The sequence below is a fragment of the Notechis scutatus genome, chromosome 3 (genome assembly GCF_049901735.1).
Source record: "Notechis scutatus isolate UNSWTSFEM ecotype Mainland chromosome 3, rNotScu1.2, whole genome shotgun sequence".
Taxonomy (NCBI): domain Eukaryota; kingdom Metazoa; phylum Chordata; class Lepidosauria; order Squamata; family Elapidae; genus Notechis; species Notechis scutatus.
The window spans coordinates 114,944,529-114,968,368 of NC_142011.1; the positions used below are offsets into that span (position 1 = coordinate 114,944,529).

Here is a 23,840-nt window from a genome sequence, read left to right on the forward strand (position 1 = left end):
ACAAGGTTTCATCTTAAGTCCAGTACTCTTCAATATCTTCATAAATCACTTAGAAAAGGGAATAGAAGGGGAACTCATAAAATTTGCAGATGACATTAAGCTGGCAGGAATAACCAACACCCTAAAAGACAAGCTCAGGATCCAAAAAGATCTTGGAACACTTGAACACTTTATCCAACAGCATGAAATTTAATGTGGAGAAAAGCAAGGTTTTACACCTAGGTACAAGTACAGAATAGGCAAACCCAGGCTCCAAAACAGTAACTGTGAGAGGAACCTTGGAGTCCTAGTGGATGACCACTTAAACATGAGCTAGCAGTATGCAGCAGCAGCCAAAAAAGCTAATACAATCGTTTGTTGTATAAACAGAGGCATAGAATCAAAACCACATAAAGTACTACTTTATAAAGCCTTAGTAAGGCCACACCTGAAATATTGCATCCAGTTTTGGTCATCATATTTACAAAAAAGATGTTGAGATTTGGGAAAAAGTACAAAGAAGAGCAGGTAAGATGATTAAAGGCCTGGAGATAAAAACATATGAAGAATGGTTGTAGGATTTGGGTATGGCCAGTCTAGAGAAAAGGACTAGGGGTGATACAATAACAGTATTCCAATATTTGAGGGGCTGCCACAAAGATGTGAGGGATCAATCTATTTTCCAAAGCACCAGAAAGCAAGACAATAAACAATGGATAGAAACTAAACAAGGAGAGAAGCAACTTGGAATTAAGGAGAAACTGCCCAACAGTGAGGACAATTAACCAGTGGAACAGCTTGCCTTCAGAAGTTGTGGGTGCTTCATCACTGGAGATTGTTAAGAAAAGACTGGACAACCACCTATCTGAAACAGTACAGGGTCTTCTGCTTGATCAGGGGGTTGGACTAGAAGACCTCCAAGGTCCCTTCCAATTCTATTCTGATTGATCTTCATCAAAAATTTAGAGGAGGTGACAGAAGGGGAACCCATCAAATTTTCAGATGACCCCACACTAGGGGAATAGCCAAGAGAGGCTGAAGATCCAGAAGAATCTTGACAGTCTTGAACACTGGGTCCTAAGCAACAAAATGCAATTCAGTGAGGAGAAAAATAAGGTCTTAAGGAAGAAAAAATAAATGTACAGGCTTAATAGCAGTAACTGTGAGCGGGATCTAGGAGTCTAGTGGACAACCATTTAAGTATGCCAGCAGTGTCATAAACTCCAAAGTAGTCCTAGGCTGCATCAACAGAGGATGTATTAAGATCACATGAAGTATAATTACCACTTTATACTGCTTTGGTATAATACCACACTTGGAATGCTGTGCCCAGTTTTGGTCACTATGACAAAACAAGATATGGAGACCATAGAAAGAGTGCAGAGAATAGCAACATACCGTATATAATAATGACTCTGGAGGTTAAACCATATAATGAACTAGGTATGTCTAGTCTAATAAAGAGAAGGACTAGGGGTGACATGATACCAGTCCTCCAATACTTGAAGAGCTGTCACAGAGAACAAGGGGCCAATCTATTCAGAAGGGCAGAACAAGAAGTAATGGATGGACACTTATCAAAGAGGCATCCAACCTGAACTAAGAAGAAATTTCCTGGCAGCAAGAACAATTAATCAGTGGAATGGCTTGTCACCCAGAAGTCATAGATACACCATCACTAGATAATTTTAAGAAGAGATTGGGGGCTAACCAAACTAGGTATGTCTAGTCTAAAAGGAATAAGGGCAGGGGTGGAATTCTACTGGTTCAGACTGGTTCTATAGAACCAGTTGTTACGATTCTGCCCAGTTCAGAGAACCAGCAAATCATGCCCCTGGCTGGCCCCGCCCCTCTACGCCCACCCCTCTCCTCCTTGCCCAGTTAGTCCTTATCATGCATGCGTGACATCGCACGCATGTGTGACATCACTGACTGCATTCTCCCCAGCATGCCCCATCCCCATCTATGGAAATTGTAAACCCTGGATGACTGCCGAGGTACACTTCTGAGAGCCTGGGATTCTGCCTTTAAGGCAGGGGACAGGGATATATATATATATAGAGGCCAGGGCAAACCTTAGAGGAGGCATTAAGGTGGCAAAACAAAAATACAAATATAAGGTGGAGAATCAACTAGCAGATAACAACCTGAAGCAAGTGTGGCAGGGACTGCAGCAACTAACTATAAGGGCAACACGAGGAACACAGTCAATGCTGACGCCTCGTTGGTAGAGGAGTTGAACATCTTCTTTGCCTGCTATGAGGTGAAAAGACCAGACCCCGTAGCCTCTGCATGCCAGCCTTCTGATTCCCAGCCACTCACCCTATACGAATATCAAGTGAGAGCTGCACTGAAGGCTGTGAATCCCAGTAAAGCTGCAGGTCCAGATGGGGTGCTGGAGATAGTGGTAAAGACTTGTGCCGATCAATTAACAGGGATCCTGACAAAGACCTTGAACATCTTCCTAGAAATGGCCTGTGTTCAGTCTCCAAGAAAACAGCAGTTAACTGTCTAAATGACAACAGAACTATCATGTTAACGTCAGTAGTGATGAAATGCTTTGAAAGACTGGTTCTCCAACACCTTAGGACATGCCTCCCACCAGATTTTGACAAACATCGGTTTGCCTACAGGGGTATCAGGTTGACAGATGATGCCATAGCTACCGCCTTACATACTGTAGCGAGCCATCTGGAGAAACCCGGAAACGATGTCAGGATGCTTTTCATTGACTACAGCTTGGCCTTCAATACTATCCTGCCAAGCATCCTTATTGAAAGCTGACTGACTTGGATTTTCCCTCTTCCATCTGTGACTGGATCAAAGACTTTCTGAGGGACCGACCACAAACAGTGAGGACTGGATCTGTCACATCCACCTCTCTAAAGGGGAGCACTGGCTCATCACAGGGCTGTGTGCTCAGTCGCTACCTGTGTTCACTATACACACATGACTGTGTATCATCTGACCTGTGATCTGACACTGTGGTCATTAAGTTCGCAGCTGATACTACCATATTGGATCTCATTACAGGTGGGGAGCTTCAAAAATTATCCTCATGGTGCCTAGAAAACAACCTGCACCTAAACATCAGCAAGACAAAGGAGATTGTGTTAGATTTCCGGAAGAAGAGAGAGGAACCCACCCCACTTTACATTGAGGGGGGCTTTGTGGAGAGAGTTTCTTCCTTTAAATTCCTGGGAATCTACCTCAGCGAAGATCTAACCTGGAAAATCAACACAACCCAGGTGGCCAGAAAGGCCCAACAGAGACTCCATTTCCTTAGGGTCTTGAGAAAAAATAAAGTGGAACAACGACTGATGACCTTCTTTTACTGGTCCACAATAGAAAGTGTCCTCACATATTGCATTACAGTGTGATATGGTGACTTGACAGCCGCGGACAGAAAAACATTATAGAGGGTGGTGAGTGTTAGGAATGTAAGTCACCTAACAATTGGGTTGGAAATATATAAACCAGGATAGACATTTTAATATGTCTCTTTAAGGGAATGCTAAAAATTGTAATTGGGTGTGGTTCCTCAAATGGCCATAAGATGGAGCCAGAAACCTGGTTTCCCAGAGAGTGTTGCTAATTTCTAGTTGGGTGGTGTTCTGATGGTCACTGTTTTTGGTTCCTGCATTTCCTTATTAATGGTTGCTGATCATCGTTATTCTTGGATTGATGTGAGTCTATTATTGAACTGTTTTTGATACTGGACTTTATTATTGGATTATCCCTGGACTGAAAACTGACTGCTATAACCGTGTATAACTTGGACTGTTTGTTGGACTTTGCTTAACCATTTACTGGAAGTAAAAACCTACATTTTACTATACAGTGTATCTGTGTGCTGGTTGTGTGTTATTCTTCACCACTCTCACTACGTCTCCCTGTGTGTACTCATTCTCCTAACGGGGAATTACCTCAACAGTGAGCACAGCACAAATCATCATGGGCTGTTCTCTGATACCACTAGATGACATTGCCAGGGTTCGCTGCTTTGAAGAGTGAAGAAAATTCTCAGGGACAACTCACACCCCGGTCAGCACTTCTTCACTCTCCTACCATCAAGTAGGAGATATAGAATCATAGCCAGCCGCACCAACAGGCTGAAGAACAGTTTCTACCCATGGGCTGTCAGACTTCTGAACGGAAAATAACACAGACTTGCGGGGCCAGCGCATTGTGCAACAAGGTCACATAGTGTAATAAGATTGGGACTGGGTTAGGGTCTTCTGTCCTCACTGTGAGTTGTGTTGCGGGGAGGGTGCATGAAGGGAGGCTCAGCCAATCTCATTGTACACGTTGTGCTCTGACAATAAAGGTAATAATAATAATAATAATAATAATAATAATAATAATAATAATAATAATAATAATAATGTGTTGAACCAGCTTTGATAGAGGTCAACAATAGGAAGCTGCTCAAAGTGCAGCAAACCAAGAATCAATACAGGAAAACAGTGATGCAAACTTGGCTGACAGCTGGTGTAACAAAGCACTGCATGAACAGTTCCTTGAAAAGATCCAAGGAAAAATAGATAAGGAAAAGACCTGGTTATGGCTGACCAACGGAACACTGAAGAAAGAGACAGAAGCCCTGATTCTTGCAGCCCAAGAACAAGCCATTAGAAGGAATACAATTAAAGCTAGAATAGAAAAATTTGCTGATGATTCCAAATGCAGACTCTGCAAAGAAGCAGATGAAACCATCGATCACATACTGAGCTGTTGCAAGACAATCTCTCAGACTGACTACAAACAACGTCACAATACAGTCACTCAGATGGTCCACTGGAACTTGTGTCACAACTGCCATCTGCCGATGGCAAAGAACTGGTGGGATCATAAGCCTGAGAAAGTGGTCAAAAATGAGCATGCAAAACTACTTTGGGACTTCCAAATACAGACTAAGTTTTGGAACACAATACCCCGGATATCATGATTGTGGAGAAGAAAAAAGTGTGGATTGTCGACATTGGCATACCTGGTGACAGCAGAATCGACGAGAAACAACTTGAAAAAATCACCAGATATCAGGATTTGAAAATTGAACTGCAGAGACTCTGGCATAAAACAGTGCAGGTGGTTCCAGTGGTACTTGGCACACTGGGTGCCTAAAGACCTAGGCAAACACTTAAAAACAATTGGCGCTGACAAAATCACCATTGGTCAGCTGCAGAAGGCCACCTTACTGGGATCTGCTCGCATAATCTGCCGATACATCATGCAGTCCCAAACGCTTGGGAAGTGTTTGACTAGTGATTTGTGATATGAAACCCAGCATAGTTATCTTGTTTGCTGTGTACACTGTCATTTTTGTGTATATAATATTATTATTAATAATAATAATATGGTCCCACCCAGTCACTCCTTAAGGTATTTCTTTTTCTTTTTCCTCCTGACAATCAGCTGTTCCGACAATCAGCTATGCTCACTGTCTTACTGCTTCACCCAGGAGGATTCCCTGAGGTCCAGGAGGCAAAATGGCCGTGCAGGGGGAGTGCTGCGTGCCCCCCCGTGCTCCATTTTTGGCCTCCTGGGCCTCAGGGAAGCCTCCTGGGAGCAAAAACAGCCTCCCAGGAGGCTTCCCTGAGGCCCAGGAGGCAAAAACACAGGAGACGGGGCAGTGGTAGGATTCAATTTTTTTTTACTACCGGTTCTGTGGGCATGGCTTGGTGGGCATGGCAGGGGAAGGATACTGTAAAATTTCCAGTCAGAGGTGGAATTTGCCAGTTCTCCGAACTACTCAAAATTTCCGCTACCGGTTCTCCAGAATTGGTCAGGACCTGCTGAATACCATCTCTGGCGCGCGGGGGGGGGACACGGACGACTGGCACCATCACCCCGCACCCTATTTTGGTGCTCCTGAGGCTCCAGGGAGGCTTCCTAGGTCCAATGGGGAGGCAGGCAGGGAAACAGGGAAGGAAGATGAGAAGGAAGGAAGGAGAAAGAAAGAGAGTGGTTTTTTGTGGGGAGGCAGCAAAAGAGGCAACATTCCTTGGCTGGGAAGCAGGTAAAGTCAGAAAGGGAAAATCAATTTCAGACGCTGCAAACCAAGCGCAGTTCCTGCCACTCTCTGGAAAGGAAGGAAGGAAGAAAAAGGGAAGCCCAAAGCTTAAATCCCCAGGACTGACATCGACTGGCTGGCATTTGATCTCTCCCACTCTAGCTTCCCTGCTCAATTGCTAGCCTTCTTTAGTTCAGAAGCAGCCACGTGGGAGAGAAGGTAATTTCTCCCTGAGTGTTTAAAGTCACAAGGTTTTTCTTCCTACTTGCTTCACAGTGCAGCTCTCCAGCTCTGGGGGCGTCGTTTCTGGACTGGGAGCTTTTTCCTTTGGATTCGGAAGAAAAGGAGGTGGAAGTGGAGGAGGCAGTGACTGGGGCTTGTAAAGGTCCCTTCTCTGACTTTGGAGGAGGCTGGGGAAGGCTGGGGAAGAGTGTGTTTTTGTTGTTGTTTCATTGCCTGTGTTCCTGGACCTAAGCTGATTAGCTGTGTAATTACCATAGTAAGCCTATTTAACTTAAAAGCTTTTCTTTTCTTTCTCTGTCATACCTCCAGTTCTAAATGAAACTTGAGAAGACCTGTCCTTAATTATCAGGGAGTCACTTTCTGGTCAGTCCTCCTAATTTGGCCTCTTTTAGATTTAATCAGCATTAAGGTATTGCCTGTAACATTTACTTTATATATAATATTTATATTATATGTGTGTGAGAGAGAGCAAATCCGTGGGGTTTGTGTTTGCCTACAGACAATCTCAATGGGGTTTTATATACTGTAATTTAAAATCTGTTCGTTTTAAATAAAGTAAGAAATGCAAATTAATATTGCTGGAAGTAGTAACAAAAGGTCACTCCATGAGTTAAATTCATCAGAAATCAATTTACAATACATAAAATAAAGGTATATAGTGCATTCAGAAAAATGCAATGCTAATAGATTTTAGAGTGGATCTCTTTCCCAAATCTTGGGGTTTTTAGTTACAGTCTTAATTAGTGCAGTTCTCAGTCTGGTTTATTGTGTGGTCTTCTGAAACATATGATCAGGAGTTATTTTGAAGGAAATCCTGTTTGTTTTATTCTTTTTTTAATGGCCTTTTTTAAAGGAGCCTGAAGCTGCTGTTGTAATGAAGTTAGGCAAGTAGCAAGAAAGTCTGTGCTCTTTTTCCCTTGGGGAGGGTCTTATTAAATACTTATTAAATCCTCCACTCGTTGTAGAATACCTTATGCCACCAGACTTGAAATTCTAGACCTAGAAAACCTAGAACTACGCCGCCTTTGGTCTGATCTAAGTATAGTATATAAAATCATACATTGCAATGTCCTACCTGTCAATGAATACTTCAGCTTCAACCATAACAATACAAGAGCACACAATAGATACAAACGCAAGGTAAACTGCACCAAACTTGATTGCAGGAAATACGACTTCAGCAATAGAGTGGTCAATGTCTGGAATACTCTACCCGACTCTGTAGTTTCTTCCCCAAACCCCAAAAACTTTAACCTTAGACTGTCTACTATTGACCTCACCCCTTTCCTAAGAGGTCTGTAGGGGGTGTGCATAAGCGCACCAACGTGCCTACCATCCCTGTCCCATTGTTTATTTTTATTTTTCTTATATGTATCCATTTCATGTATTCTGTTTATACTTTTACCTGTTATCTTATAATCGCTTGACAAAAAAAAAAAAAAAAAGATGCCTTGGGTTCAACAAGTTCAGCTTAGGAAGGACAAAGGCAAAATGGACTGCTAAATTGGCCATGTCCACCTAGTCATATAACTACCTAGCCATGCCTACTTAGCCACACCCACCCAGTCGCATGGCCAATAAGCCATGCCTACCAAACCATGCCCACATAACTGGTTGTTAAAAAATTTGAATCCCACCCCTGAGTAAGGGCAACATGATAGCAGTCTTCCAATATTTGAGGGGCTGTCAACAGAGAAGAGGGAGTTGACTTAATGTCCAAAGCACCTGAGGGCATGACAATAAGCAATGGGTTGAGATTTGTTAAAGAGATCCAACCTGAAACTAATGAGAAATTTTCTGACATTGAGAACAATTAATCAGTGGAACAGCTTGCCTCTTGAAGTTGTAGGTGCTTCATCACTGGAGGTTTTCAACCATTTCCCCAGGATGAAATATAAGCAGAAGATTTCCAAGATGCCTTCCAGGGCTATGATTCTTTAGGTATTAATGCTATATGGTCCTCTATATATTTCTCTTGTATCTTTCCAGTCTGTAGAGTTTGCAATGTTTGTAACAGTACATCTTCAAAAACGTTTTTAATCAGAGACTGGTAAAGCATCTTGTCCAGGCACTTCCCCAATTTTGACCTTTTTATAGCTTACTAATTATTTTGGGTCCATTAATCATTTCTGTTTTTCTGTGATCTTGATAAATTTTGTTTTTTTAAATATTCAACAACATGTCAAGAGTGATTCACTCTTTCACCTAGTTACTTCTTTACTCTCAGCTTGACAACAATTGGGAGGGGGTGGATGGAATGTCAGTGTGAGAATGGAATGCAAAAATTCCATCTGATTGTGAGACCCTGCCCCCAAGGTCACACTGTGCAGGTATTTGAATGATCTAGGCTGTTCTCATAACAAAAGAAGCGGGTATCGGGGTATCGTTGGACAACACAATTAATTGAGGGAGATGGCCAAAGGGAAAAAGCAAGTTTAACTATGTGGGCTTTTGCATGGGAAACCCAGAGCTGGTTTTGCTTCTTCTGGGCTAATGTAGTGTATTCAATAAAGCTTTACTTTTGGGAAACATAAATGTCACAGGAATTCTCTTTTTGGATTTGATATCTGGACAGCTGACATTAAACCAGCTCTTGTATTTACTGCAGTGTACCTGGACCTCTCCAGGAGAGCCGTGATATTGAGATGTTGGCAGCTGATAAGGCAGATGGCATGGCAAAGTTGGGAGAAGCCCTCTCTGGGAGGTGCGTTATGGTAGCACAAGTGGGCCCTGGGGGCCAGCCGATCCGCACACACCCTAAGCAGGTGGCTGAGAACTTGGAGTGCCCGCTGGTACATGGAGGAAAGGCAATGTCAGAAGTCCCTTGCCCTAGGAAAAAAGGGCAGCCGGCAAGCATGGGGAAGGCAGCAGATGCAGAGTATCCATTGGTTCCTCCTGGAGTTACGGTGATGTGAGAAAGCAAGTGGAAAGCCAGGAGAGCAGCTAAGTGGGAAGAGCTGATGGAATGGAGGTTCCTGATCGCAACCTCAATAGAACAGCTCAGAGACAGGTTTGGCAGGCTAGAGGTCCAGGGCTCTACCTCACAGAAGTCAGCGGCAACGAGAGCTGGAATGGGGCTGCCAAGCTGCTGGCTACCCCGTCCCCTCCTGTGCTGCAGTCAACAGTGTCAAGCCTAACTGGAGTGAAGCAGGGGTGGGACTCAAATTTCTTAACAACCGGTTCTGTGGGCGTGGCATAATTTGTGGGTGTGGCTTGGTGGTCATGTGACGGGTGGGCGTGGCTACATGGCCATGTGAATGGGGTGGGTGTGGCTACATGGCCATGTGACTGGGGTGGGTGTGGTCATGTGGCTGGAGGCGGGTGGCCATGTGGCTGGCAACCCAAATTTAAGTGATCCTCACTTAATGACCAGGTGCTCGCTTAGTGGCCAATTGCCAGCAGGAGCTGCTGCTTTGCCTCCTCACTAACAACTGGTGGTGGGAAGGCAAGGCAGCAACCCTTGGGCTGTGGCGGGCGAGGCAGTGGCGCCGGGCCTGGGAGTCGCAGGCGAGGGAAGATGGGGGCGGGTGACCGGGACTGGCAGCGGCAGGTAGACGACCAGGTTGGAAGATCGTACTTACCAATCCGCGTCTTCGGAGGCTGGCGGCGGGGTAGGCAGTCCGGACAGGCGAGGACGGCTAGCAGTGGCAGTGGGAGGCAGGAAGGGCAAGGCAGGCCGCCTGGGCGAGGACGATTAGCGCACATGTAATATAAGTGGGGCGGGGCGGGGAGGGTGGGGGAGAATGAGAAAGGGATTTTTGCGCGTGCGCAGTAAAAAAACCCATTTTTTTAAAAAACTATTTTTTTAAAACTTTGGAGCGGCAGATAGGGGTGGGGGCCGGGCATCGAAGGGAGGGGTGGGTGGAGGAGAATGCGGAAGGGATTTTCGTGTTGCGCAGTAAAAAAACTTGGTTTTTTAAAAAAATGAGTTTTTTTAATTTGGAGAGCGGACAGGGGGAGGGGCCAGGGCAGCGAAGGGAGGGGCGGGCGGGGGAGAATGAGGAAGGGATTTTTGCACATGCGCAGTAATAAAAACTGGTTTTTGGCCCGTAGGAGTGGCAGAGAGGGGCGGGGCCAAGGGGCGGGGTCGGTTTTACCAGTTCTTAGAACTACCGGTGTCATTAGCAACCGGTTTTATAGAACTGTTGCAAACCGGTAGAAACCCACCCCTGGAGTGACAGGACCCATTCAGCAAGTGGCAAGGGCAGTTCCCCTTCTGGTAGGTCTGGAGTAAATCCCTGCACTCCCTGCAGTGGCAGGAGCCTCTACATAGGCAACCCCAGAGTTGGTGGGTTTTTGACACAGTTATGGAATTATTTGGAGCTGTATGGAGTGATGCACTCTGATGAGCCCTCCCAAGTGAATGCTGTCACATCAAACCTGGCAGGGAGTGCTGTGGAGTGTTTGGTGTCACTTTATGATGAGGGGGGCCCCAGAGTTAAGGAACATGGATGCCGTTATGCAAGATATTTGGTACAGATTTGAGGACCTCATGGAAACCTGGCGAGCATAGGCCAGGATCTGCTCCATTCAGCAAGGGAAGTGGCCTGTCGTGGAATACATTTGACAGTTTTGCAGTGTCAGATCCCTAAAACTGATGCTGCCATTCAATTGGGGCCTTGAATTTGATTCATTATTATTGCCTGTGACAAGTGGTATTTTATAACTTGTATCCTTGCACCGAAGCACCCTGAGATAGAGGCGCTGAATTCCAAAGTTTCCTCCACTGGGAATAAAATACAGAGGGGATCCCAAAGCTCTGGGATTCTTCCTAGCTCAAGTCTGGAATCATATTGAAGAGTATGGGGAGACTTTACTTTGGAGGCAGCCAAAGTGAGATGTGTCACCATGGCCCTGGAAGGGGCTGCAGCAGATTGGATGGTCACTCTTCACAACAATAATGCCCCCCAGCTGAGAAATTACAACCAGTTTATGATGGTGCTCTGCATGCGTTCAAGGACCACCTTACCGAACACAAGGCTAGGACCAGGATAAAGACCATAAACCAGGGGTGGAGGTCAGTAGAAGAATACACCCAGGAGTTTTGTGAGTTGGCCTGCCACATGCATTGCTGGCCCCCAGAGGTCCTGATGGAGTGTTACAAAGATGGGCTTAACAAAGAAATCTATTAGAGCTGCATTTCCTAGGGAGCCCCTCAAGACCTTCAGCGATGGTATGTGTTGGCAGCTGAGGTGGAAACTGACCTGACTAGAGACCAGCACTGTGGAAGCTGTAGCTGGAGCAAGCCTTCCTCCTCTGCTCCTAAAGAGGCCTCGAGAGCTGCCAAAGGCGGGCCAGTAGCCAAACCGAGGTTCATGGCATGCTTCAAGTGTGGGAAGGAGGGGCACCAAGCAGCTTTGCTTCAACAAGCTAAACTCCAAACTGACAACTGCTGGGAGCAGGAAGTCTGAGAAGCAGCCAGCAAAGCACCATGAAACAGCATTGAAGGGGCAGAGGGATAGCCAGGAGGAACTGGGAACTCTGATCATCCCATAGGAGAGCAAGACCAACTCCGATGACGACCTCCTGTGGCCTCCATGACCATCCCAGTAGAGCTGCAGGTTCCTTTGTTTGGCACCCATGGGAAGATGTTGGCCCTTTTGGACTCAGTGCACAAGATGCATGATTAGCCCCAAGGTGATAGAGAAACTGAGACTGAGACTGAGACTGAGAACACTGAGAGTGCCCATAGCATTTTGCCAGCTGGATGGGTCAGTGGCTGGGGGAGGCCCAGCTTACTTTGTAACTGAACCAGTGGAAATTTAGATGGGGAATCACAGAGAGACACTGAGTTTCATTGTAGCCCCTGGAATGGAGTGACCCCTCTTGCTTGAATTAACCTGGCTCCAAAAATGGAATCCTCATGTGAATTGGAGGAAGGAGTTTTTACAAATTCATTCCACACAACCAGGAAGAGTGGGAAGCAAAACCCCACCCAAAGCCAAGATTGTGAGAGAGCTAGGAGCTGCAGAAAACAAGTGCCTAGACAGTGATGAGAAAATCCCCAAAGAATATTGGGACCTCAGGGAGGCATTCAGCGAGAGGGGCTTAGATGTGCTCCCACCCCATCGCCCCACAGACTGCAGCATAGAAATCTTCCAGGAGGTAAAACTTTCTAAGCCAAAGATCTACTCGATGACTCCATGAAAGCTGGAGGAGCTGTGTGCCTTTATTGGCAAGAATCTAAAGTGGGGCTTCATCCAACCTGCTAGGCTATGGGTGGCTGCCCCTGTGTTTTTTGTGAGAAAAAGGATGGGTCTCTTTGCTTATGTGTGGACTATAAAGGGCTTAACTCAGTTTGTGTGGAGAACGTTTATCCGCTGCCCCTAATGAAGGACATGATGGCTCATCTGGCCAAAGGAAAAATCTTTAATAAGGACTTGAGAGAACCTTTTTACAGAGTCCTCATTAAGGAGGGAGACGAGTAGAAAACCACTTTCAATTGCCCTTTGGGTTGCTTCCAGTCATGGTGCTCCTGTTTGGATTACAAGGGGCACCTGCTGTGTCCATGCAATTGATCAATGAGGAGCTGCATGAGCACTTGTACAAGGGGGTCCTAGTTTACTTAGATGACATTCTTATATACCCCAAAACTATGGAGGAACATGTGAAGTTAGTACATGCAGTCCTGAAAAATCTCAGGGCCGCTGAACTGTTTGTCAAATTGTCAAGGTGTGAATTTCACCAGGATAAAATTGACTATTTGGGTTACTGTATATCACATGAGGGGATAGAAATGGACCTTGAAAAGGTCTGGGTGCACTCCCTACACCAGAAAGCAGTTGCGAAGCTTCCTGGGTTTTGTGAACTTTTATAGACAATTCATTCCTGCCAGCTAAAATTGTGTTACCCATTACCAACCTCCTAAAGACAAAGGGAGAGGTTAAGCCGAAGCCTAGCCGTTCCCTCGAGTGGACAATGGAATGACAAGCAGGACAATCCTAACCCTAACCCTAACCCTTTGAGAAACTTAAGTGGCTGTTTGCAGCCAAACCCATCCAGGCTGACACCAGTGACATGCTGTGGGGGCTGTGCTATTGGAGGCAAATGCCGCTGGAGCCTTACAACCTTGCATCTCCAGGAAATTAATTGAAACCGAAAGGAGATGGGCCATATGGGAGAAGGAAGCATTTACTGTCCAATGGGCCGTATTAACTTGGAGGCATTTCCTCGAAGAGGCAAAATACCCGTTTGAGGTGTGGACTGACCATTAAAACCTGGAAGCCTTAAAAACACCCTGAAAACTGTCACCCAAGCAAAATCATTGGGCACAACACTTTAACAGTTTTAATTTTTCCTTGCGCTACCTTCCTGGGGGGAAGAAGTTCATGGCAGATGCTTTGTCTAGATTGCCCCAGTACAATAGTTTTCGGCCAGAAGTAATCCATCCAGTTATCCCTTCCAAGCAACTAGCTGCCCCGGTGGTTACCAAAGCCCAGGAAAAGTCGAACCTCAACCTTCCCAGTGATTTATGCAAGGAGCTGAAATGAGCATTAAATAGTGATGACTGGTTCCTCTCCCACTCAAATTAGTGTACCATGCAAGATGGCCTGGCATTGGTTGGCACTAAATTATACGTTCCTACCAGTCTGAGGGGGACTGTGCTGCAACAAGCCCATGATTCTAAAGCTGCTGGGCACTTTGGCTTTGTGAAAACTTTACACCTGGTCAAATGGCAGTTTTGGTGGCCCTCATTGAAAAACGGCATAGAGACCTATATCACCAGCTGTCCTGTGTGTGCTGTTGCTAAGAGGCCTCTAGGAAGCCTGCTGGACTGCTCCAGAGTGTTGCCAGTCCTAGCACCCCAGTCAGTGACTCTATCTGGTATTTACTTTTCAGTTCTTTGCAACAGTAAATCACAACTACTACAACTTTTTGTTTTCTTGTGAAGTGCAGTATATCTTTTCTGCTCTTCAGTAAACCAGTCTTATCTCCTATTCCTCAGAGTCTTTTTTTTCTTCCCCTGAAGGCTTAAAGCCATTTCTTTTCTGCAAGAGCCTGTTTTTTAATTCCAGTGGGACAGAGCACATTCTGCATCTCTTGCTTTTGTGAGACACTATTATCCATTGAAAGTGCTCCTTTGTTTGATTCTTAATTATGGAGAGTTCCTTTGTCTTCCAATTCCTGTTATAGCGCCAGCTTTTCCTGATCTATAAATATTTACCTCATTGCCACTCACTATTCCAATTCTTTAATCTTTTCTTTGAGGATTTGCTTCCAGTTCATACCAGGTTGTTTTCAGGCAGGAACTCTATAAACCCTGAAAATTCTGACTGTCCAGTCCAATGTATTTATTGATCTCCATCTTCAATTGTTAAGATTCTGCCTGTAGAAGGTTTTATGAGTCTTCTTTTCTCAGGCTCTTAGGATAGCTAATTACCACAGTCCATTTAGAAAGAAAATTTGTTAAGAATATTCCTGCTGAACTCTCTTGACTAATTCTTGTCTACTTGCCCTTTCCACTTGCAATGTGCGTGCTCTCTAGGATTAATTGCCTTATTATCCATCTACAGTTACAATATGAGTTCTATAATGAATAAGGAGCAATCCTTTGTAATTAGATAATGTCCTTCATCCAGGGGTGGGATTCAAAAATTTTAACAACCAGTTCTGTGGGTATGGCTTAGGTGGTGGGTGTGGCTTGGTGGTCATGTGACTGGGTGGACATGGCTTGGTGGTCATGTTATTGGCTGGGTGTGGCCAACTCAATATCACTCACATCAAGGCACGCATTTGCTCGCTTGGCCTCTCATGACTGTGGGGATGCTGCAACAGTCGTAAGTGTGAAAAATGGTCATAAGTCACTTTTTCAGTGCCATTGTAACTTTAAATGGTCACTCCACACAAGCAAAGTACCAGCAAAGGAAGGGGAAAAACCTCCAGAGAAGTTCCAGAGACAGGAAGTCTAGTCCTGCCAAGAATGTAATAAAGGTTAACGGAGAGGCAGTTTCTGTAAGCAACACCAGAATGTTTCCTTCCTGCCTTCCTTACAGGATTAGGCCAATAATTTCTTCTAACAACCGGTTCTCCGAACTGCTTAGAATGTTGCAATTGGTTCTAGAGAATAGGTGCGAAATGGTAGAATCCCACCCCTGCCTTCATCCCTATCATTTATAGCTGAACACAATCTCTAAGAACATACTGCTTTACCCTCCCCTATTCCTAGCCTCTTCCTTCTTTTGCTCTCCCTATTTACTTAGTTAATGGGCCAGCATAACTTGTACTACATTGTTATTTAAAGGAACAAATGTAAATTGCAATTTTCCATACTCTCTGATTAATTGTCAAGTTGGTCATTTTTTGATTAAAAGAATATGAAATGGTTATTTCATTGCAAAACATTCAAGTTAGAATTCATAGAGAGGTCCATTTACATGCAACAATTTATATATACAAGGAAAAAGTATATATGTAAGGTGAAAGGGAAGTATTTATTTCTGAGCCTTTTATTTTCATACTTGAAATTTGTTGATGTGTGACTAGGATTCATTCTGTCCATGGCTCTCTTTTCTGCCAACAATTAAAAATACATTTAAAAGCAATTAAAAGTTTCATTAAGAAAAGTATAACTCTAACCCTAACCCTAACCTTTATCCAGCAAACTTCCTTTCTGGAGATGAACCAGCATATTCAAGCTATCACTATCATATTACCTTCATCATCAATTATGCATATCTTATTAATAGAGCATGACTAATGACATATATTTCTTTTTTTATTACTTACCTGAGCTTTCAGAATGCTGGTGACCCAGTCCCATAGCTCAGATTGCTCTGGGCATGTTAAATACCTACAGAATAAACATTGACAATTACTGCCAGCTCTGGTGATCTTTGTCTCATTAACTTATCTAATTCAACAAATAGTATAGGATTCACCAGAGCAGTTTAAAAAGTCTGAGGTTTTCCAGAGAAAGAACTAAATAATGGAACATGAGAAGTGCCTAGCATTTTCTAAAAGCAGCCAAGAAAATAACTATTGTTGCTGATCTTTATGAACTCATGAATAGTATTCCAATTTTTTTCCTGAACTTGTAGTTAAAAGTTTCTTTTATTAAAGGCTAAAGAAAATGTACTCTTCAAAGCTCTCAAACTTCTTGATCCAAAAGTTTCTAATAGATTGAAACTAGTTAACAAGCTATTTTCTTAAGTGATTAGAAGGAAGTTATGTGAATGTAGTGTCCTTTCAAAGCTGCAATTGTTGTTTGAACAAGATGGCTTTTCCTTGCCTCTAAATCCACTAAAGCCTACTATCTTGCAGTCTGGAGCATTTCTACAATATTATGTAGGAAAGATGATGCCTACAGAATAGACGGATAAGACACAGCATAGTTCACAATTGGATAGTGGGTGGGGCAGGAAGCTCAGAAGGGACCCTTTCTAATTTCTTGGCTGTAAAGATGATGGCAAGAAATTGTAGTTTCAGACTTGCAAGATTCTATTCATGTAGCTTTACAATAAATTGGAATTAGCTTATCTGATTGGATTTCTTATCTAGTCTACCTGATAAGGCTGACATCAATTTTGCACATCTCCTTTATAGCTTGAAAAACTAAGGATGGTTCCTTCTGAGCCTTTTGCCCTGCCCACCATCCAGCTGCAGACTATGCTATCTCTTAACTGACTATGACCTAAGTAGCATCTCTTTGCCCCCCTCTCCCAAGGTCCTTCCCACATACCATTTCCCAACTTGTGGGAAATTAAAACTTTGATTTTAGAAAATTATGGACAGACTAAGGGGCCAGATAAATTTGAAATAAGATTTTGGAATTTTGAAGGATCTTTTAAGAAGGAACAAAGAAAAATGAAAAATAAAATAAAATTGTACAAATACTTATTTGAACAAACTAAAGATTAAGATTATTAGAAATAAAAATAAGGAATATAAATCTGATTTATTTGACCAAGTTTAAAACAAATATGTCATTATTTCTGCTAATTTTTAGAATAGAATATAATTCTTTATTGGTCAAATGTGACTGAACACGCAAGGAATTTTTCTCTGGGGTATAAGCTCACAATGTGCATATAATCAGTACATAATAGGTTGTAGATCATAAATAATAATTACAATTATTAATCATAAGTTGTAAACAATTGATAAATCATAAGAAACCAATAGGAGATGATAGTAGGCAAGATGAGAAATGAGATAGTATTCTGTGAATTAACTGTTCTGCAGAGTGAGGCACAGGAGAAAAACTATCTTTGTGTCTAGTTGTTTTGGCTTGCAATGCTCTATAGTAGTCTCCTGTGGGGAGAAGTTGAAATAGATCATGTCCAGGACGCTCGCCGCTGAGGTACCCCCGATCCAACTGGATTTGGGGGTTGTTGCTGCCCCAAAGAGGCAGCGGAAGACAGAGGAGATCCGGGCAGGGGTCTGGGGATATCGCACCCCCTTTCCCCAGCCGGCTAGACTCCTTTTTCCTGAGGCGGTGGAACGGCTGTCAGAAATGGCAGCCACAAAGGAATCTTCAACCGGATAAGACTGTGCAGGAGGAAGACAGAAGGAGAAGTTTTCTTGGCTGAACCGGGACATTAAGTTACTTTTAAAACACCCTGGAAGCCTGACTTTTGGATTGATACATTTGTTTCCAAAAGAAGTTTGTTACGGGCGGCGAAAGTGCTGAAGGAAAGTTCACTCCCCTTCCTTACGGAGAAAGCAAATGAGCACAGAAAAACCTGCTGCTTTGAGGTAAAACCAAGCTCTTTGTTATAAGTGGGAAGGAGAAGACTAAAAAAAAATCTTTAAAAACTTGTTGGAGGAGACACTTTGAAGATTATAAGACCAACAACTAATTGTAACACGGCTTTAAAATATATTTGGGATTTTGCCCCAGGAGGAAAAGTTGCAAAGAGAACAAGAGGAAATAATTTCTGTCTGTTTGGATTGTTTGATAATTTTGACATTTGCAAATTACTTTAAGATTAAAAACATTTGGGTTGTTCTTAAAAATTTACAATGGCACCATCTGTGGATCAACTAAAAATGGAATATGAAAAATTAAAAGAAAGAGAACAAAATGGCAAGAATTCATTGGGAGCTGTCTTCCACTTTTTAGAAATGGCAGTTTCTACGTACCAGCAAATACTTGAGGAAGAAGGAGAAGGAGAAGGAGAAGAAGAAGAAGAAAAGGAAGCCATTTTTAATGGACAAAAAAGTTCGATTAAGAAAGAAAATAGGAAGAGAGGAAGGAAAAATGAGAATTTAAGATTCAATAAAACAACCAAGAAAAAGAAAAATAAGGTGAAAAAAGGTATACTGTTAGAAAGCAATTGAAAAGAGAATTACAACAGAGAGGGGAAGCTAAAAAGGTGGAGGTTAGGAGAGGGGGGGGGGCAAAAAGATCAGACTGGAGAAGAAAGGGAGGGAAAAAGGGGGAAAAAGCCATGGTCTGAAACAAGATATCTTTTTTAGAGATAAAGGATAAAGGACAGTGTATAATTTAAGAAAGATTCTGCAAGAGTACATAAGATAGTATTGTAGTATTTGCATTTGAAATAGTCTATTGGAATATTATAAGATTTAACAAAATATTAAAATATTAAAATGTTTTATAATGATAGATTTCAATATTTAATAAAATATCAAAGAGAATGTGTAAAATGATTAATGCTTAGTTATACTATTAATTAGAATTAGAATGGAAATTATATACTTAACTATATTATAAGTTTATTATTCTTTTTTTTCAAAATGCAGTCCTAACTTTCTGTTGAAATCTGTGTCTGTCCTGTTTCATTGCTGTGCCAAACTAGACAGTTATTGAGATACAAATGAGGCACTCAATAATTCCTCTGTAGAACTATATCAGCAGATCCTTGGCAATCTGAACTTTCTGAGTTGATGCAGGAAGAACATTCTTTGTTGTTCCTTTTTAATGATGATTCTAATATTAGGTGACTATTTCAAGTCCTTGGGGACTTAAGCATGGTATATAAAATCATACATTGCAATGTCCTACCTGTCAATGAATACTTCAGCTTCAACCATAACAACACAAGAGCACACAATAGATACAAACTCAATGTTAACCGCACCAAACTTGATTGCAGGAAATATGACTTCAGCAATAGAGTGGTCAATGTCTGGAATACTCTACCCGACTCTGTAGTTTCTTCCCCAAACCCCAAAAACTTTAACCTTAGACTGTCTACTATTGACCTCACCCCTTTCCTAAGAGGTCTGTAGGGGGCGTGCATAAGCGCACCAACGTGCCTACCATCCCTGTCCTATTGTTTCTCTTATTCTTCTTTTATTTTTCTTATATGTACCCATTTCATGTATTCACAACTATGTATACACTTATACTTATTATCTTGTAAACAATTGGCAAATCAAATAAATAAATAAAATTAAAAAATAAAATAAATAAATAATAGAGCCGAGAAACTTGAAGGTCTCTACAGTTGATGCTGTGTTGCCTAATATTGTAAGAGAAGGTAGAATAGGAAAGTATCTTCTAAAATCTACTATCATCTCTAAATTTTTAAGAGTTTAGGCTCCACATTGTTCTACCATTCCTCTGAAAATAAGACCCGGTTTTATATTTTGGGGGGCTCCAAAGCATCATTTTTGGGATTGTCTTTTTTTTTCACATACAAAAGGTGGTAAGCGCAGGGATCGACAGGAGTAGGAATGCTGCTATTGCCAGGCTGGCCCTCTCTGTCCCACCATCTGTTTACCCAAGGCCAAATGGGCTAAAGTCTCACCCCTGGCCTCCCCCCACCCTGCCATCTGGCACTGCTGCTGCTGGAACACTGGAGCTCAGGCCTTGCTCAGGCTGCTGCTACGAGGCAGAAGGCCATGCAGCACATCAGGATTGCCTGCTCCTTTCCCATGCCTCTGCCTGCTGCCAGTGCCAGCATTGCCTGCCTCCATTAATTCAGGTGTCAATCCATCCCACCATTTCTCGGCTTCCCTGCAGCCATGACAGGGCAGAAGCTTGCATGACACATTGGGATTGCCCCCACCCATGCCTCTCCCCAGTTGCTTGGCATGCTGTTCTTGCTGCTGCTGGCTTCCCAGAGGCTCTTCACCCTCCTGGCCATGCTGCTCTCATCTGCCCTACTGGGCCACTCCTGCCTGATGTGGAGTGAATTGGCACAGATCTATGACTTCCAGAGTATCTTCCCTCACCGCCAGCCTGCCAGGAGGCAGTTCCACCCACCCCCTGTCACCTGTCTCTCCTCATCTTCTGACAGCAGCACTGGTCCGCCGGATGGGCTGGGCTGGGCAGACATCAAGGCAATGGCAGCAGAGCAGCCACAGGTGACTTAGAGGCCAAATGTGGCATGGGCAGCATGGCTCCATTGGCGACCACTGGCATAGAGGCCCTGGCAGGCCAGTGGTAAGGGGAGGTACTCATACAGTAGATCTGGGCCAATTCACCTCATGCCAGGCAGGAGCAGCCCAGCAGGGCACCCAAAAGCAGCACAGCCAGAAGGGTGAAGAGCTCCCACAATGCCAGCAGCAGCATGTGCAGCAGGTGCATCAGCCAGGAAAAGGTGGGGGAAGGTGATTCTAATTCACTACACAGCCCCATTATGGCTGCAGGCAAGTGGAGAGATGGTGGACTGGATTGACACCCAGTTTAATGGAGGCAACGATTCTGATGTTTAGCAGCACCGGCAGCAGGCAGAGTCACGGAGGGACAGGCGATCCCAATAGCATCAGGCTGAGCAAGATCCAAGCTCATTCACTGCCTCCTGTGGTGGTCACACTCAGCCCCACCACAGGGCTGATGATGAACTTCACTATGGCTTATTTTTGGGGTAGAGCTTATATCAGGCACACACTTAAAAATCAAGCTAGGGCTTATTTTTGGGATAAGTCTTATTTTTGGGAAAACATGGTAGCTGCACTATAGGGCCAGTTAATCTACTTATCATCTATATGCAGACTTGTTGTCATCTCATATGAAATAAATGACTGTTTTCTCATCTGCAAACTTCAGTATTTTAACAGAGGGATCCTTTGGGATGCAGTCATTGGTATATATAGAGAAAAATAATGGAGAGAACACACAGCCCTAGGGGGCTCCTGTGCTAATTGAACAGGTATTTGATGTGATTTTCTTTAGCTTTACCTGCTGCTTCCTATTCATTAAAAGGCTTATAATCCATCTACAAGTGTGGTCAGGCACAGATAACTAAGTCAGTTCAGAGTGGAGGGTTTCAGAAATGGTGGTGTTGAGCTGAAGTCTATAAAAAGGACCCTTACATAATTCTTTGGGGATTCAAGATGTTGTAAGATGTAGTACAGTGCCATATTGACAGCATCATCTGCTGATCTATTTGCACTGTAGGTAAATTGCAAGGGGTCTACAGCAGATCTCTGATGGGTTTCAGGAGAGCCAACAGTAACCTTTTTAAGGTTTTCATAACTATGGATATAAAAGCATTTGAAACAAGAAGGGACATAGCACATTTCCAGTTATTTATTTAAAATGCGGGTGAAGATGGGGTCCATTTTATCAAACTTTCAAGCAAGAGGGAATTACCCTGTCTGGTCCTGGTGCTTTTTCATCTTTTTGTCTGTGAAACAGACATTGCACATCTTTTTCTCTGATAACCAGAGATAGGGAGTCCAGAGGGATGTAGGAGCAGTTATCGGTGTGTCTGAGATGGAGAGGGTAGCAATAGTTGACAGAGGTCTCCTCTCAAACCTACAGTAGAAAACATTCAGGTAATCTGCCAGTTACTGATTCTCTTCCACAAGGGAGGGAGGTCTGCTGTGGCCAATGATATTTTTCAGGCTTTTTCACACATTTGCTACTTTATTTGTGGAGAGTTGATTCCTCAGCTTTTCAGAGTATCCTATATTTGGTGCCCTGCTCTCCTTTGCTAATGTTTCTCCTATTAAAATCTAATATGAGTCTGGAGATCTCTGTTCAACCCACAGGATTTGATCAATTAAAGTTTGCAATGCCTTGTTTATGCAAGCTTGGGGAGGTATGTAGAACCCAACTAGGATGAATGAAGAAAACTCTCAGGGGGAATAATAGGGTATGCAATTGATGAATAGCGTCTCTAAATCCACATCACAAAATTTCTTTAGTGTAGTGACATTTTACACCATCAGTTGTTAATATAAAAGCAGATACCTCTACCCTTCTTTTTATGGAAAGTTTCTGCGATTCTGTCTGCTCTTTAAATCTGAAATCCTGGGCTTTGCAAGCAGCTATCAATAACTGAACCATCCAGCCATGTTTCAATGAAACAGAGGGCTGCTGAGTTGGAAAAGTCTGAGTTGTTCTTATTTAAAAGAAGCAGTTCATTTAACTTATTTATGAGTAAGTGAAGATTAGTTAAATGAAATCCTAAGTAGCATTAACAGAGGGATTGAATCAAAGTCATGTGAGGTACTACTACCACTCTATAAAGCCTTAGTAAGGTCACATCTAGAATACTGCATCCAGTTTTGGTCATCACATTATGAAAAAGATGTTGGGACTCTATAAAGAGTGCAGAGAAAAGCAACAAAGATGATTAGGGGACTGGAGGCTAAAACATATAAAAATGGTTGCAAGAAATTGGGCATGGCTAGTCTAGTGAAGAAGAATAACAGAGGTGACATGATAGCCGTGTTCCAATATTTGAGTGGTTGTCACAGAGAGGAGGGGGAACAGCCTATTTTCCAAAGCACCTGAAGGCCAGACAAGGAATAATGGATGGAAACTCATATCTTTATTGAACACTGACTATAAAACATATGCTTCAATAATGGCAGAGAGAGTAAAAACTGTTCAAGGGGAGATTCGATCTAGAAATAAGGAGAAATTTTCTGACAGAACAATCAATCAGTGGAACAGTTTGCATTTGGAAGTTGTGAGTGCTTCATCACTGGAGACCTTCAAGAAAAGACTGGATAACCACTTGTCAAATACAGTAAGGGAAAGGGAGATTTTCTTACCCCATGATTCCTGAGTCTCTGAAAAATGCCTCCTTGCTTGCCCCTCCTTTTCCTCTTGTGCCCTTTTCTAACTGCCATGTCAAGAGAGATAATTACTATTCCCTCAGTCAGAATTTCCTCCGCATTTGAAAAGAAGAGAGGAATAAACCCAGAAAGCTGCTTGTTATTAAAAGTCCACTATCTGATAGTCAAAATCTTATCTCTTGAGTATGAAATTTGCGAGAGTCACAGAAAATAATAGAAAACATTAGCACCACTACTGGTAGATTTTTGATGATGTCAGGATTGAAATAAATATGCTTTATGGATTTTTTTTATAGATAAAAGATGGGACATAGGAAGAAACATCTGTTGTATTTTAAGAAAAGGTAATAATAAAAAGATAACTTACTAAAATTGTTTATACATAAAGGTAGGAAATCACTTCTTCATATATTACTTTTTTATTATATTTTATTTTTCTTTCTTTTCTAATTATATTTTCCTTGTTTCTTTTCTGTACATCCTATCTTTTAAAATTTGTATTAGTTTTTATTGTTGTTTTTATTTATTTGTGTTCTACAGCCACCCATCTCAACAAGTGACTCTAGGTGGCATACATAATAAAAACAATAAATACAAAATAAATATATGATCATATTTATATTATAAATTATAATATTTAGTAATATTATTTTTTAAAAAGGAAGTC

At 42.7% G+C, this 23,840-nt stretch overlaps 1 protein-coding gene across 1 annotated transcript in view; it reads right to left on the minus strand.

The window, feature by feature from the left end:
• Positions 1-23,840, minus strand: part of ARAP3 (ArfGAP with RhoGAP domain, ankyrin repeat and PH domain 3) — a 178,058-nt gene that overhangs the window by 10,319 nt on the left and 143,899 nt on the right. The window contains exon 31 of the mRNA XM_026683190.2: positions 15,962-16,025. Coding sequence (XP_026538975.2) covers positions 15,962-16,025 — 64 coding nt within the window. The remainder of the gene's footprint in view (positions 1-15,961; positions 16,026-23,840) is intronic.